The following is a 17413-nucleotide window of genomic DNA, read 5'->3' as shown; positions in this document are numbered from 1 at the left end:
TATTTTATATGTGTTTGCTGAAGAATGCACTGAGGTTAAAAAATGACCTTTTCATTTTCAGCCCAATGACCTGCGTGGCTTTTCTCCCTCATATATTGAATAAAGTCTCACACCTTTTTTGCTATTCACTCATGTGCTTCTTTCTCTTTCCTTCCCCTGTTCTCTCTCCTCTTTTCTTGTTTTCTTCTCTCAGCTGTTTCAGAAGGCCCCATCCTGAGGATCTAGTGCTTTTTGACCATGAGCATTGCAGTGTCACCGGTGGCCAGCGAGGCTGCCTCCCCTATGATCACCTCCGTCACACCCACCCTGGAGTCCGTCCCTAAGGAGGACCAGCCAGGTCCCTGTGGGCCCAGCGGCAGCGGGGATGGTATTGGTCAGGGCCGGGACCCCTGTAGGAGTTATCAGAAGCCCCCTCCTCTGCACACGGGAGCGGACTGGAAGGTGGTGCTCCACCTGCCAGAGATAGAGACCTGGCTGAGAGCCACAGCTGAGAGGGTGAGAGATCTCACTCATTCCGTCCAGCAGGACAGCCTCAACAGGCATGTGGATGTTCACCTGGTGCAGCTAAAGGTCAGAGAAACTGTGATTTACTATACATTCAAATTCCATAACCTCATTTTGTGGCGAATGACCATAAAGGACATTATACATTTTATATAACCCTTTCAACTAGGGCTGTCATGATTAATCAATGTAAAAAGAATGTTAATAGATGACTATTGACCTCCGCAATCAATCATCAGTGATTAGTAGTCAGTTTGCATGACTACACTGCCTATTTTAAATACATCTACTGATCTTTCTTACTATAAGAGATGCATTACACAGAAAGGAGCTACCAAAGGGTTCCATCATTTTAGTGTGCACCTGTAACAGCGGGATGCTCTATTTTTGCATTATACCAGAACTCTTCCAGACTTGCTTGCATTTGCATTCTCTTCACACAGCAACTCACTCAACTGTTCCATTTAGTCAGAGACAGTCTGTATTCTTGAGGAACTAGCAAGAAATGTAGATTTAGTGTTTATGCCTGAAATATATTCATATGATATGGCAGAATACTGAAAAGGACTGTTGCAAGAACGAGGTACACTCTTAATTTAAATATACTGCGCAAAACAACAGAAAACAAAAACTAAAGCTACTGTCTTTGCTAAATGACCCAAAAAGAATGACCCAAAAAGAAATTGTAAGAAGCTCTATGACCATTTGTAAATCATGTGATCCGCACACATCCGACATTGTACATTGTTAACTGCGGCTGTAAGTCTTTGTTTGTACTTCACTTCTATTTCATCATGACCCATTCTTCTACACAATTTTTGCTGTGTAATATTTAGGTTCTTCCCTGGAAGTTCTCATTCTTCTCAGGTTCATCTTATTCTGGTTCATTTAAGATCTCTTTGAAACATTGGCGTTGTGTTCTTATGCAAATTGCCATGGATAATCAGGCAGTTCTACACCTTGAGTGCACAGAAAGACATGTGTGAGGTGTAGCTTTACATAGAATTACATAGAAAAGATTGATTACTCAGGGTCTGGTGATCTGCTGCCTTTTAAGATTGAATTGATTAGAGCCCTTACTGGATTTGACAAAGCAGGCTGGAATAACTGGACACATAACTAATGCTTAGTGGGCCATTTTAATGTGGACTGCAGCTTTTTGGAGTAAGCTTCTCTCCAGACTGTCTTTTCTGTATACAGTTGCTTTCAGAAGACATCAGTCATGAGTACATTTATTGTTGCTGTGTTTAAAAAAGTATATTATGTCAGCTAACATATGCACTCACGTCTGTTACTAACTTCCTCTAAATGATTGGGACGATGGCATACTATCTAGAGAGTGAGGCCAGTTATGTTCTGGGACTCCTGGCCACAGATGGCTGTAGCATTATCTCACGATGATGGGGCCAACGCTAAGATGGCTGTGTCATTCGAGAGCCTGCTCGCCCTCAATTTTATGCCAGATTTCATGACCAAGTCACCAGCTTCTTAGGATGCACAATATACCACTTGTCAATCCTTATTGTGACATTGATATTAAATTAAAGTGTTTTACTGACCAGTCACCGGTTCCCTCTTTTTGTTTGAGTCTGTTTTGATGAACCATGGTTCATCAATGTATTAACATTGTGTTTTGTTTTATACACAAAAATAACCAAATTAATTAAGATTTCAACATTATAAACATTATAGAAACCAGTTTATATAGTTTTAAAGGATTTATTAAAGATATTGTGTAAACTACAACTTGCTAAATTATAAGTCATATACAATAATTCTTTATTTATAGTAATAAACAAAATTGTGCCACATGATGTTGGATCCCGTTGTCCTTGTAAATTGAAAAAATCCTGAAGAAAACACTGTTGAATGTCTGCACCTTTGTGTAAGCTGAGTAAGAGAGTCTTCTTAAAAATGGATGGCGAATGAGACTCATTGATTGCACACTTTTGAATAGTAAATTTTAGCATACATTATTTCAGTCAAAATAACCCAGGTCATCTTCTCCTTAATTACTAGAATAGTTATGTTTTGGCCAATCAATAAGAGACTCATCTCTCCTGTCATATGCTGGTTACCCTTCCTTTCCTAGCAGCTCTGTCTCTACATCTGATCCCCTCAGCAATCACTTATGTCATGTCATCACTCATCACTATGTCTAAGCAGCACAGTCTGATGATGCAATAGAGGCTGCGGGAGGTGGTGCAGTTGCCGGGGCCTGAGAATCACTCTCCTTGCCACATACTCAAACAGATGATCACTGAGATGATTGCATAACATACTGTAGCTCCAAAACCTGAGGCTTTTCATTTATTGGTTTTCTTGTTGTCCTTTTGTCCTCCTTTTGACTTTATCAGAGTCACCCATCCACAATGGGAAATCACCCTGGGTGCTGTTCATACTCTAAAAGTGCCACATTATAACTGAGCATTCAACCAAGTAGAGTAAAGGCAATGCTGCCCAGAGGGTAGAAGGTAGTGCACTAGCTTACACAAGTTGGCTGCTTATAGTCCATTTCTTATCAACGTGTGAACAGCCTTTTGCATTTGCTTTAGGAATTTGTAACATATTAACAATTGTGGCTGCTCACTTTATTGACCACTATTTGTGTTTTGATGAATCAAGACAGTCATGGGATCCGACAAATTCATGCTATTAGTATGTTGCAAGCATATTGTTGCGGTCACACAAAAACATCATATGCACATTATACAACGATAGAATCTCAGTGCGGGACCTTGTTAAGTTTTCTACACAGACTAGGTTTCGGTTTGTACAGAATTCCCTGTAGTTACTGAGTAATACACCTTAGTAACAATAAGTAATAATAAGTACTTGTAAGTTATAAATAATACGCCTTGGAGTGTTAAAGGGTTAAGCAGAGCATGCTCAGTTATCTCTTAAATTAGCAATTTACCTTACAGATCTCTTACATAAGTATTATAATTGTGAAAATAAATAACATAGACATGCATAGATTGACTGCTGCATAATTGCTAAAGGATGCTCAGATTATTTCTATTAATAGAAAGCTTTCAGGCTGTGTTCATGAATGCAGTGCAGCTTGTTTATGAATAGTTAAAGTACCCCTGCTGTCACGTTGAATGGGGGCATAGACAGTGCTGTTGCAGTTGGGGTGGCTTTTGGGTCTCAGAGAGGACTTTTTCCAGATTCTGCGTCAGTCACAGTTCTTTCAGCTGAGCATTGTTAATGCAGGCATGGATTCTATGTTCTAGAGAAGAGCTTTAACCAGGCCCCTGTCTACTCATTTCCATGATTTTCTACTAACTATAATCTAATGATATAATGATATATAATGATATATATTTATAATTTACATAACTATTTTTTCTCTGTTGAATTTAGGTTGGACAGGATTAAATTTGACCCATCTCAAGTCAGATTGGTCAAAAAAACAGTATGTTTTATGTATATGAGTTAGCAGTATGTTGTGTCACCTACTTAGATTCTACTAGATAATTGTACTAGTTCATCTAACCTGCTTCCCCCAGCACACTTGGCATTCCTAAAACACAGCAACACGTGTTTGTTAATCAAGGTGGAATTAAGGTGCTTATTAAGGTTTATTATTAAAGATATATTTTAAAATATTTTAAATTTTTTATATCAGTCAGATCCAGGAAATATATACATTGTAGAGCATTTAACTATGATTAATATGATACAAATATATATTGAATATAACATTGGTAAATGCTTATCCTTTACTATTAAAATACAAACCTGTAGACAGGGGCTTTAATAAAATTTCCACCCGATCCACATCACAACATTTTCAGTCACGTACATTTTCGCACACTTGTTGACCTTTTGGACTCCAGCATGCAAGATTATGTATAAATGTAAATGTAGCCTAATTTATTGCAGAGCTAATTATGTACTTAAATTGTCATTTTAAAATGACATTAAATTACATTACAAAAGTAAACAGTGTGATAAAATGAAAGTAATAAATCTTCTTAGTGTAAGGTATAATAGGAAATCTGAATTCCACAGATGTCCATGTTCTGTTGGCTTTGTAGTAATATTCTGAGCCCTACTTTATTCACACAGCAGCTGCCTTTAGGATCGGACATCTGTTGAAGACAGTGGCTGAAAGATGCTGCACTCTTCCGAGCTCAGCCAGCTCTGACACGTGTTCCTCTGTTCCCTTTGGTGTTTAAAGCAAACACACTGCAGCCCCTGATGTCACAGCTTTTTATAGTTGCTCTGTGAAGCTGCTTCTGTGAATAAGTCATGTGTGTGGGGCTTTAGAGAGAAGGGGACGAGTACATGGTGGTGCATGAGTATGTGTATGTCTCAGTAAACCTGAGACACCACAGTCAGCTGCTGTGTAAACTGTATGCTGTTACTGAGGCATTACTGATCATGAAAATCTTTGTTATTCCAAATATTTAAACAGTTTTTTAAGGCCAATCTTGGATAGTTTACATGCTATTTTATGTTAACTTTTATGACACTTTGTTATGACAGAATAACAAATATATATATATATATATATATATATATATATATATATATATATATATATATATATATATATATATATATATATATAGGCATGGATTCTATGTTCTAGAGAAGAGCTTTAACCAGGCCCCTGTCTACTCATTTCCATGATTTTCTACTAACTATAATCTAATGATATAATGATATATAATGATATATATTTATAATTTACATAACTATTTTTTCTCTGTTGAATTTAGGTTGGACAGGATTAAATTTGACCCATCTCAAGTCAGATTGGTCAAAAAAACAATATGTTTTATGTATATGAGTTAGCAGTATGTTGTGTCACCTACTTAGATTCTACTAGATAATTGCACTAGTTCATCTAACCTGCTTCCCCCAGGAAGGACATGAGCCGTTATATATATATATATATATATATATATATATATATATATATATATATATATATAGGGAGATAGGAGAAGAACAGTATCTGTAAAATGAGAAAATCAGCCATGCATGTACCCCATGGTGATTTATAGAAGCCCCCTATCTCGGCTACTTTCCTCATTAATCTTACTTCGGTTGAGTCAACTGTAAAACTAAATCATTCTAATATTTGTATTTTTTCAACATTGTGTTTTTACTTACAGTACAGCATTAAAAATATATTGAATGAATACATTGCATACATTCCATTATTTACATAATTTGCAGAATTGGTCACAACGTATGCATTTAGTGAATGTGTTGAGCTTTAGGTTGACAACAGCAGTTGTTCAGGAGAGAACTTATAGTCAGAGTGTTGTCAGTCAAGATTCGTCCATTCGCTCATTGTTTTTTTCCCATTTGGGAACATATTTTGAAGCAAATCGGTAAAAGAGATGCTGCATATGAAAGATTGCAGACCATTTTAATAACTGATACATAATGCCGTTCTGCCATACATGCTGCCAATATTAAGGCAGACAGCATGCATGGATTTATGTTTAAAATAAGCTCTTCTAACCCATTTTATTTTTTTATTTCAGTTAAACCATTAAAATTGCTTCTTCAACAGGATCAGTCTACTTCTTTATTTGTCTTTAGACATAAAAAATAAAATGAACGAAATAAATAAAACTAAATTAACAAAAGAAATGAGTCAATATTGAAATTATTTGTAGATGAATTTAATTCTCGTGAATTTTTGTAAGCTTTTGTCTGTTTTACAAAAAACAAAACAATCTCAATCTCATTTGAGATATGGTTCTCCGACTGATGATTCGACTCGTCGACTTTCAGAGGGCATATTTCTGTATACTAATATAATGCTTCTTAACAGACACAATGCACCAGTGTTGCCACATTTTCAAAATAGAATCAGGGTTGCTTAACTTACCTGCTTAATAACTACCTATAATAATAATAACAACAATAATAATTATACTACTACTACTACTACTTCTACTACTACTAATAATAATCTGAGCGCAGTAAACCGTACGCTTATTTAGGCTGTTGTTTTATATTTTTGTCATTTTAAAAACATGCACTGGCTATACATATTTAAGTTAATGCTGCTCTTTCAATCCAGAGACATTTGGGCACTTAGGGGACTTGTTCTTAAAACTACAGTTAAAAACTATAGTTAAACTATACTATAAAGTTGAACTACACTGTAGTTCTGTGGATTGTTTTGTGAATCAAAGTAGACTATACTAAACTAAATAAACTAAAAATTAACATGGTATTAACAAAAATTTTTTTTAAAAATTAACGACAGATATTAATATAATTTAGCATTTAACACTCTGCACAGCACTGCTGTCAGTTAACCAGGATCAGTTTCTGCTTTTTTTGGCTGCTTAGGCCAGACCACTCTCCCTCACCTACTCTCTCATAATCTCCTGGCAACAGAACGAAACCATAGTCCACTACGCCTCCTCTAAACCTCTTTTTAGACATGAAGCATCTTGTGGACCTCGTAATTCACTTGCTCACACACTCATTCCCACATGTGCTCACTCACTCACTCACTCAACTGCAAACTCAAGTAGCTTCTGGTGCTTCATTAAAGTGGTGCTTTGCATCAGTGACACTTTCTATCCTTGTTAAGGATGTTAACAAGCTGTTGATCAGTGTTATGTACTGACGAACTGACGATACCTATGATAGACCAGCCCTCAAACCCTCTCTCCCTCCTCTCTGCAGACTGTGTGTTGTTGGTGTTATGGATTGTGAGGAAGTGAGCTGGATTCCGGTAATGACTGCTTTCTTTGTGCCCTCTCTCAGCAGACAATGACTCAGTTTGGGTTATGCAGCGCCAGCAGTGCTGAATCTGAGCGAGAGAGGAGGAGGGCATTGACTGATGTGCTTCTGTTGCTGTGGCTCAGTTATTTAGGTCCCTGTTTTTTCCCAATAGGGAGCAAAGGTTAGGAGTGTGTTTGAGTACAGTGCAGTGGGAACTGTGACTCATGGTCGTTAGTAAATGCAACCAAATAATGACAGTTTTGATAGATCTCAACAGAAGGCATAGAATGCATGTCAACATTGTAAAAAGGTTTGTGATGTTAAATTATTTAAAGACTGTCCAAATGAGCCAGAAATTTTCCCTGAGTTTCCTTTCAGCCATTACTAAGCACATTTAATTTCCCAAACATTTCCATATCTCTCCCCCAGTCTCCATTTCCTTTCTCATCGTTGTTCTCTCTCTCTCTCTCTGGCCATACTGTCTCTTTCTCTCTCCCTTTCGCTCCATCCCTTTTTATCCCTATCACTATCCTCTCCATGGTAGTAGACATAATAATTGAGAGTATGCCAGCTCTGTCATTTCCCCTGTATGGTTTCTGTCCTCTTCACCTTCAAGGTAAATTCCGTAATTTTTACTGACTGTGTTTCACTGTTCAACAGCATGGCTTAATGAACACTTAAGCTAATTAAATGCTTTATTTGGAATTACCAGTATCATAATTTTCCCCCTTTGAAAGTCACTGCCTAATGTCAGAGATGTACTTTTTTTCCTAATTCTTTTAGCATTAAGAGATGAATAGGAGTGTATGTTGTTCAAGTAGTAGGTGCGCTGGTTAGGTGAGCGTTGCAGGTGGAATGCTTCTGGGTGCTTGTTCTGGAGACTCACCATTAACACAATGAAGAAGTATAAAGCCACATGTGGCCTGAAGGGCAACAGCAGTGGCTAGCTGAGTGTTTGCACTACTTTACACACCTGATTCATCCATCAGCTGATTATGCCCTTCCTAAGGTGACTCACTTGTACTGGAGCAGAGAAACATCACACTGTGTAATACTGCGGCCCTCTGCCCTGTACAGGAACAGTTGCAATTAGATTGTTTAGCACAGGCTGCCATCTAGTGGAATACATGTTAAACATGCATTGCCTAATATATTGCGTGTGTGTGTGTATGTGTGTGTGTGTGTGTGTGTATATATATATATTTTTTTTTTATTTTTTTTTTATTTTGCACGTTGGAATAATTGTAATTGTGTTTAAACCTCTGCATCTTTATGCTTTTCTCTCCTTAGTGATGTTTCTAGAAATTATGACAAGAGCCCTTATCTACTGCAGACTGGCCGTGCTACAGCACTATGATGTTTATTACTCAAAATAATTTGTCTCTTTGTTTCCTAATGAATAAATGGATTTTTACATTAGAGCACATCTGAAAGTGGAGTGACTCTCGATGGTTAATGCATTTTTGCTGTTTCCTGTTACCTTGAGTTAATGGTGCTGATCTATCTGTTCACCACTCAATGGGGTTGTTAGGGATATGTCTAGTATACAGTGTACAGTGTACAGTGGATACAAGAGCAAGTCTGTTATCAGTATTGGAATGATACCCTTTGCACATACCCATGTATAATGATATAAAATAATCTATTTATTTTGGTCACCTATGTGTAAGTTGTCTATAGGTATGTCCGATCCAGGTATATTTTGTTGGATGGGGTATTGACTATTGTTAATGGCAAGTGGCGGAGATATTGTAATGGTGCGGTTATTGCGACAGCCCTAATAATATCTAAAACTTTATAAAACTATCACTGAAGCGGGTGGAGGCTAACGCTAATGCACACTAAATATATATATATACAGGAACTGGGAGCTGAATGGTCAGGGGTGGATCAAACTGGATTATAAGATTTTAAACACACTATAAAACAGTTATTTTAAGAAAAGCCTCCACTAAACTAAATAAATCCGCCCAGAATGTATTAATATAAAAACTGTTACTAAAAGTGATTTTACTGCAGTATTAATCAGTCTTATCTAAACTGTGTGGCTGTGTTATTTATATAAACGCAAAGATCGGATTGTCATCAGCTGATACTCAGCATTAAGCGACTCTGATTGGGGGGCAAAATAACCTGATTGTCAGTTGTCAGTCCTGTGTTATAGTGTTAGAAACCACATAAGCAAGTTTATTAGAGATTAGCAGAGAACTGAAGATGGTTTGATGTTATGATGATGTGTGATGTTTAAGAAATAAATGCGACACATCACTATAGCTATGCAGAACCTGCAGAACTGAGCATGCAGTGTGTGGTGCTGCTGTCCACTAGCAGTTGTGTGTAGAATGTGTAGAGAGCAAGGAGCGGCTAATGGAGGCAGTGTGAGAAGAGCTGTGATCAGATACATTCCCCCTGAGCCCTCCCCTCTCAGCAATGTCTGCAGCGTGTGAAGGGTGTGGGCGAACTCCATGTGTAACCACGCCCTTAGTTACACTGGAGACACACACATACACACATACAGTGTCCAGCATTTTTTTAATGTGTGTATTTACACGTTTTATATTGCGACAGGGTCAGTGTTCAGTCTGAGGTGGCCTGCAGCTGCTTGTGGACATTTATTTAGAGTGATGTAATCCCAGCACTCTGGAGAATGCAGAGAATTCAGTGAGCGAGAGACAGACAGAGTCTGAGAGAGAGAGAGAGAGAGAGAGAGAGAGAGAGACATGTTGACTATAGAGAGTCTGCTGGTCATGTCACCACTTCTGGAGTCAGTACAGGGTGTCACTTGAAACACCTTTTTAACCACTGGGTATGATAGGACTCTATAAATGTCTATCAGGCACTGTAACTAGCCCTTTCCCCCTCAGTGCAGTGAGAATGGAGATGGAGACAGTGAGTCTCTGCATTAAGAAGACGCTACTTCACTTTCTAAATAGAGACACAGTCAAAATCAACATGCCCCGGATTTAGTAGTGTGCATGTGCTGTAGAAGTGGAATGTAGAAGTGAATGAAGCTGAGTGCTGGGAGCTTTCTTCTTGTTAAGGGCTGTTTTGAATAAAAGACTGGTGTACTGCAGTGTATGATTCATTAATGTGTTTTCAGTTTTTAATATTCTGCATCATTTAAACCTCACGGCTGTTCTTACATTTTTGGATGAATAGACTAATAAAAAGAATTTAAAAGTACTTGGAATAAAAGCTATTTACAGTCTCTTTAGGATACATTGCAAAACACAACAGCAATTTGCATACCTAGAGAGGTCTAATCACAACGTGCACTGGAGTGACTTTGGACAGAATACAATACTTGTGAGAACTAGTCGAGTGAATTCTACAGCCAGGCTATAAAACAGTTGGAACAAATCAAGCTTCCTGATAAGTCACCTACATTCAGTGGAAGTTTGAGTGCACTGATGTGTTCATTTATGTGCTTTACTGTACCACAACTAGGGCTGTCAGAATTACTTAATTAAACTCAATTAATCAATTTAACAAAAATATATATCAGACATTATTACTTAAAAAGATTAAAATCTTCAATGCAAAAAAAAGTTCATAAGAAATCATTTTAGTCAGGATGTTGGGTGATCAGGTGTTGGATGGAACACCATCATAACAGAGAACACAGCTCCACTGCTCCACGGCTCAGTGCTAGTCCACTGCTGGTATCAGGCATGATGGCAACAGCTTTTTGTCTGTCTGTTCCAGAGAGTCCTATTCTATTGGCAATACTTCTCTACAGGGATTGGGCAAGCTATATTTGTGCATCTGTGCCTTACAGTAGCTGAATGCATTAATTAGAAGGGGTGTCCATAAACATTTGGACATACAGTATATTTTGCAATCTTTGCTATGTGTGGTTTGATATTAAGTCAATCAGTTTTAGCTTAAACTCAATTAAACATTAAAATATTTGGACTTGATTACTAATGTATTTGAGAGTGACCGCCCTTGTGACTTGCATTGTACAGTGACCATATCGTAGGTCAGTTTGTAGCAACAGAACTACAGTATGGTATTCTTTCCATGAACTCTGCAGCCAGGCTAAAGGAAACTTCTCCTCTCGCAACTTTGTAAAAGCATTGCAGCAACGACGAAACCAACATCCACAGCAGCGCTAACTGAAAGTGACAGTGTCCAAGGGCATGTGGAAATCTATGGGCTCCTAGTGATATGACTTTGACCTCCTCCACTGTCCCTACCCCAGCTGCCCCTTTCTTGTAGCCCACCAAACCCCCCCAGCAGCAGTTGCCAATGCCAGCCTGCACTCGGCTGTTCTGGATGAACCCGGCACAAGGGCTGGGAAGGGGTGTGGGGTCAAATCCCAAAATAGCACCAAAGCATGGTAAATGCCCCTCCCCCTCATCAGAGAGAGAGAGAGAGCGAGAGAGAGAGAGAGAAACAGGTCAGTGCTGGGTGGTGCAAGCATGTAAGAGAGAGAGAGAGTCAGTAAATGTGTGTAAGTGAGACAGAGATGACACAGACTCATGACAGAACAGCTAGCTGACACGACTACTGTCTCTGTGTGTGTTTTATTGAACACGTTACTGCTTTCTTAACTTCATCAGATTTTTACTAGAACAGGTAAGTGTTTGCTCTTATGGATGTGGCTAAACTGTCATGCTGACACTGCTGTATAATGGAAAAGTAGCCCTTAAAAACAGAAAGGTGGTGTTTATGAGTTAACTCTCATGTGTAGTTAAACTGTTTCACACTTGTAATATGATTCTGGTGTGTTGGAGAAGTTTCATTTTCTTCCATTCTATCTTCTAAAGGTTGATTTTTCTAATGTTGTGACTAGGCTCTGATTGAACTAGTGCATGAGTCTGTGTGTCAGTCTTTCTGACAGTGTGTCTGTGTGCCTTAAGCAAATTTTGCTTAAGCTTGAGTGTTGGTAAAGTGGTAGTACTTCTGGTGTTTCTATGTCCATGTGCTTTCATCATCAAGCTAAGAGGACACATGGTGTTGTAAGACACAGCTGTGAGAGCCTTTAGGTTCCCCCGTCACTGTCTGCCTCTCTGAGTATCACTTAAAACATAATGGTGCCAAATTAACCCAGTATTGGTTTGTTCCCTAAATAACTTTTTTAGTGGGGTTTTATAATTGTAATTGAAATGTGTGAGTGTGAAAATCCTTTTCAAAGTTTATAGAGCATGAAAAAGTTCCATTCTAGTTTCCAATTCTTTCCTGGAACCATGCATCAAAACCAAGCATCATTAGACCAAAATGCTCAACAGTGCAATACTGTTTTTTTTGCAATTTGGTAATGTGAAGATAATGTGAAGGAGCAAATGGCACTAGTTGCTATCCACCTTTGATGAGCCCTTATATGATTTATCAGTATTTTCTTTTGGTTTGTGGTTAGTGATTAGTGCTTGTATGTAGAACAAATTACTCTGCAAACTCACTGGTTTCTCCCTTGTATGCTGTGAACATCCTGCACATTCACTGACATTCCATATGAGCTACTGTGGATGTTTGAGTGCATTGAGGTGTGGTTAGTGATTAGTGCTTGCATGTAGGACACATTACTCTACAACTCTCTACTCTACAGGTTTATTCCTTCCATATCAAGGTGAAATGAAGATATGTGTATTTATGCATTATGGGTCATTTGATGAATTTGATGATGAAAGACCAAAGTTATCTTGTTTTTCATCAAAAATGGCTGATTTGATTGCAGGTATTTTTGAAAACATGGGCTTTAATTGATTCATTTTAATGATAAGTTTTTGTTTTGGGTCAACTCCTCCTACACAGGGTTGTGTTCTAGGTACAGTTGGACCGTGCACAGTGTTTATTTCTGAGTTGCCCTAGCAGAAGGGTCCCGTGCAGAGGTTCTGTCATGTTGGCGGAGAAGCTGACCTACATTCATAGATGCCACAGTATTTTAAGAGGCAGGAAGCACAGTGGCCAAACACGCTGCCGCTCGCTGGCCTGTGCTGATATTAGGGTCATTGCGGAGTGGCAGTTGCTTTGGCATGTCTACCTTGTCCTTGTTCTTAGATGCTGTTTACTGTACTTATATCGTAGATTTTATCCAGTATCCTGTTCTGAAAGCAGGAATATACTGTGCACAGATAGCTGGTTGTGTAAGTTTGAAGGAAAGCAGAAAATACAGATGTCACTGAGGAAGACAATGGAATGAATAGCAAATACACATAATGTTTGTGTGTCTTAAACAGTTATCAGTGTCCTGTTCCTGCCATGTGCGTCCAGCCTGTGGGCATGTTTGTGCGCGTGTGTGTGCAAAGGTGTGTGTGTTTGAGTTTGGCTGGGTGGGCATCTGTCAGATATTTGTAGCAGCTGAGTCTTCATTTACTGTTGTAGGGCAGCAGAAAGGTTGTCCAGGGAAAGTTTGTAGAGCACACAGAAACATAGGCAGACAGCCAGACCCACAGAGCCACACATAGAGAGAGATTTGCTTTTATGCAGTTCCAGTATCTATGTTTATAGATAGATTTAGATTTATTAAACCCAACCATTAGATTGTACTTTGTGTACATTTTATACAAAAAAAAACAAAAACATATTTAATGCTTAATCCCCGTTTCAAAAAGTGCTTGTCCCCTTACTTTTGGTCGCTGGTAATACCAATAACTGCAACCAGTCAATTTCTGTAGTTGTCAGTTAGTATCTCACAACATCATGGAGACGTTTTGGCCCACTTCTCCTTGCAGAACTTCTTCAGTAACAGTTGTAGCCATTTGATCATGAACTGTGTGGTTCTACATTTAAATAGGGTTTAGGTTGGGACTTTGACTAGGACATTCCAAAAGTTACAAGTTCATTAAAACTCCTTAATGATCCCCTATGTTCTGGAACAACATGCTTAAATATAAAGAGGAGCTTGTTGGACATCATGGGTCCTGTTATGTCTGGCAACAACACTGGTAACACTGCTTTTCATAGTAAGAACCATCATGTCAACTGTGAAGCATAGTGGTGGTAGTGTGATGGCTTGGAGATGCTTTGCTGCATCTAGTCCTGGACACTATTAAGGAACCTATGAATTGTGCTCTGTATTAGAAAATTCAAGAAAATGTCAGTTCATTTGTCCATGTGCTGAAGTATAGTTGGGCTATGCAACAAGATAATGATCCACACAAGCAAGTCTACCTCATAATGGTTTAAAAACCAGAAAAAAATGCAATGTTGGAATGGGTAATTCCTGAACCCTATTGAAATGATGTGGCAGGTCCTGAAACATGCAGTTCATGTTTGAAGGCCTAGTGTCATTCAGCTGAAGCAGTTATGCAGTGACGAGTGGGACAAACTCCATCCACAGTTGTGAGAGTTGTGAGACACTACTTAACAGCTGGTTGTAGTTTTTGCTGCTAAGGGGGTCTAACAGCTATTGAAAAAAAGGGGGCAATCACATTTTCACAGATAAAGATTGGGTGTTATATTTAACCTAATAAATACAGAACATGTCTATCACATTGGGTTTTTTTTCTTGAGGGTCCCTTTTATGCATCATTGGATTTTGGTTTAAGACCACAGCATTGTACAACCCCTCCAAGCAGTGAAATACAAACATGTTGCAGTTATGTGTATTTCAATGCTGACAGTAATGGCAGTGTAATGACAAGTAATTCATACAGCTCATGCCACACATTTTTTCTTTCCTATGCATTTCTCTTTCTGCATATCCAGTTCAAACTTTTTCCATCAACCTTAGCTCAAGTTGTGATTTATGATATAATGACAGCCCCCTGCAACCAGGAACCTGAAGCCTTAAAAGCATCATTTATGACTTTGCCTTAAACAGCACTGACACTAGAATGCCTAATATTTTCTCAAGTATAACTTACCCTGGAGCCACTTAACCAAGGACAGGCACAGAAAGGGATTCTCTGGGGCCTGACCAAAGCAGGAAAAAGTACACTTAAGTGTTTGATTTACAGCAAGGCAGTTTTCTAAATCCAGAGGGAGATTCACTGATTCAATATGCAGAAGGTGAAGCTTTTCCTGTGATGTATCTCTTGTGCTGGGAAGTAAATTTATACTATTTCTTGCAAAAATGGAAGCTATATATATATATATATATATATATATAATTTATGTTAATGTTTAATGTTGATTACAGCACCATTGTGTAGCAGTTTCACCTTAAAATACACCTTCAAAAACAGATTTAAAATGATTTTGATGGTACTCTGACTTGTAACAGTGAGAACAGCATCTCTGGGTCTCACTGTTACTACTTTGGTGGACGATGCATAGAGCCTGGGAGTAACTGGAATGGTGTGGCTAAGGGTGGGATAGGGATGGGATAAGAGCTCTTATGTGGCCCCATTCCAATTTGGACCACACTAGACATGCTGTCATTGGTCATACTGGACATACCAATCTCTAAAGCCTCAAATGGTCTTGCCCTTCATTTTATTATTAAACTCTTGCATCCTTACACTGTTGCGCTTGCGTATATTTACTACATTATTATTATTTTTTTATGTTACCCGTCTCTTATTTTGGCACATTTTGGCATTTTGTGCCTGTGTCTGATTTTAACATGACCTTACGTTTGAGAAGGGTAATAATATATAGATATAAATACACAGTACGTAGTATACTTGGGATCTTGTGTCTGCATTAGTGAAATAGAGAACTGTGTGTTGTTCAGTTGTTTACACTGTGGTATCCTCAGAATTATTCACATCTCATGTGAGTCTGATTCAAGTGCAGAACGTGGAAACATGACATACGTTTGCCAACTTCCCTTTGTGTTTCTTAGTACATGGTCAGGCAAGGTGTTCTAAAGCATTAGGATTGCATTGGGCATTGAAGCATTGGGATTTTTGTGATTACCCTTTGTGATTCCTGTTTATCCAAATAGTCTGCTGAATATTTTAAAAGTACCAGTGACTCATATGTTAGCATTATAGTGCTCCTCCAGCTCTCTCAAGAGCTATAATTATTTAAGTTGCCTTGCCTCTCAAAGCAGGCTGCAGTCTGCAGTGTTTGTCAAAGTGTATTTTTGAGTTTTGAGTTGTCTTCATGTCCACAGGAAAGAATACTATTATTGGATATACATAAAAATGACCAAATTGTGACATGTACACCCAGCATGTAAAAGCCAAAGTCTCACAACCTCCCGTTTGTGTGTATGTGTGTATTTGACACAGGACATCTGTGAGGACATATCGGATCATGTGGAGCAGATCCACGCTCTGCTGGAGACTGAGTTCTCCCTGAAGCTGCTGTCCTACTCGGTCAACATCATCGTGGACATTCGCAGCGTGCAACTGCTGTGGCACCAGCTCCGCGTCTCTGTGCTGGTTCTAAAGGAGAGACTCCTTCAGGGCTTGCAGGACTCCAACGGCAACTACACCCGACAGACTGACATATTGCAGGCCTTCAGCCAAGACCACGACCAGGTCACACACACACATACAGAGCAGCATAGCAAATACAGTATAGCAAGCAAAGTGACAGCTGTTATGTAAGACTGTATAGGAAGAATGCTACACCATACATTACAGCTGAGCACTTATATGGCTATATAAGTATATATGTGCAAATGTCTTACACAGCCACGGAAATTGTTTGGCAGTAAGTGTGTTTTGCTTGTCAAACAAACATAAGAATAAATACAAATTAACATTGGTAAGAAGAATGTGTTTGTCTATAAATTTAACAATTTATTAATGAGAAAAATATAGGTGAAAGAACAAAAGTTTCTGGTTTCTCTTTGAGCTATATATCACATAAATTCAATTCAGTTCAACCTTATTGTCATTATACTAATACAGGCTTGTACAGTACAACGAAACACAGTTAGGCTAAGCCACTGGTGCAGAATAGATAGGGCATACAATAGTGCAAGGACAATGCACAAATCATGAGACATGGTGCATAGACAATAAGTACAAAGACAATTAATATATATATATATATATATATATATATATATATATATGTTCATGTGCAGATGTGTGCATGAAGGCTCAGTGATTTAACAGTGTTCAGGAGTGAATGCTGAGGTAGACTAGTCTAGTTTTGAAGAACTGATCAGATAAACTAGGTGTTTAATGGTAACGATAAATAATGGATGTTCTCCATAAGAGTTTGGTTAATGGGAAATGGTTAACGCTCACATGGTTTATTTGTATTTATTCAAATCTTAGTGTTTATTAACTTATAGCTTTACATAGAATTTTCTCAACTGCTAAAGACTTTTGCACAGCCCTGTACTTCTAGA

General features: G+C 38.4%; 1 protein-coding gene across 3 annotated transcripts in view; it reads left to right on the top strand.

Annotated features, from left to right (window-relative positions):
- akap6 (A kinase (PRKA) anchor protein 6) overlaps positions 1–17413 on the top strand; it is a 123023-nt gene that overhangs the window by 12448 nt on the left and 93162 nt on the right. For all 3 annotated transcript variants that reach the window (XM_072689392.1, XM_072689390.1, XM_072689391.1), the window contains exons 2-3: positions 194–570; positions 16338–16589. In XM_072689392.1, the coding sequence (XP_072545493.1) occupies positions 238–570; positions 16338–16589 (585 nt within the window). In that variant the 5' untranslated portion in view covers positions 194–237. The remainder of the gene's footprint in view (positions 1–193; positions 571–16337; positions 16590–17413) is intronic.

This window comes from Salminus brasiliensis, chromosome 10, assembly GCF_030463535.1.
Source record: "Salminus brasiliensis chromosome 10, fSalBra1.hap2, whole genome shotgun sequence".
In the NCBI taxonomy this organism is placed as follows: Eukaryota; Metazoa; Chordata; class Actinopteri; order Characiformes; family Bryconidae; genus Salminus; species Salminus brasiliensis.
Note: the sequence above shows the minus strand (reverse complement) of the source record. Positions and strands in the feature narration are given on the sequence as shown.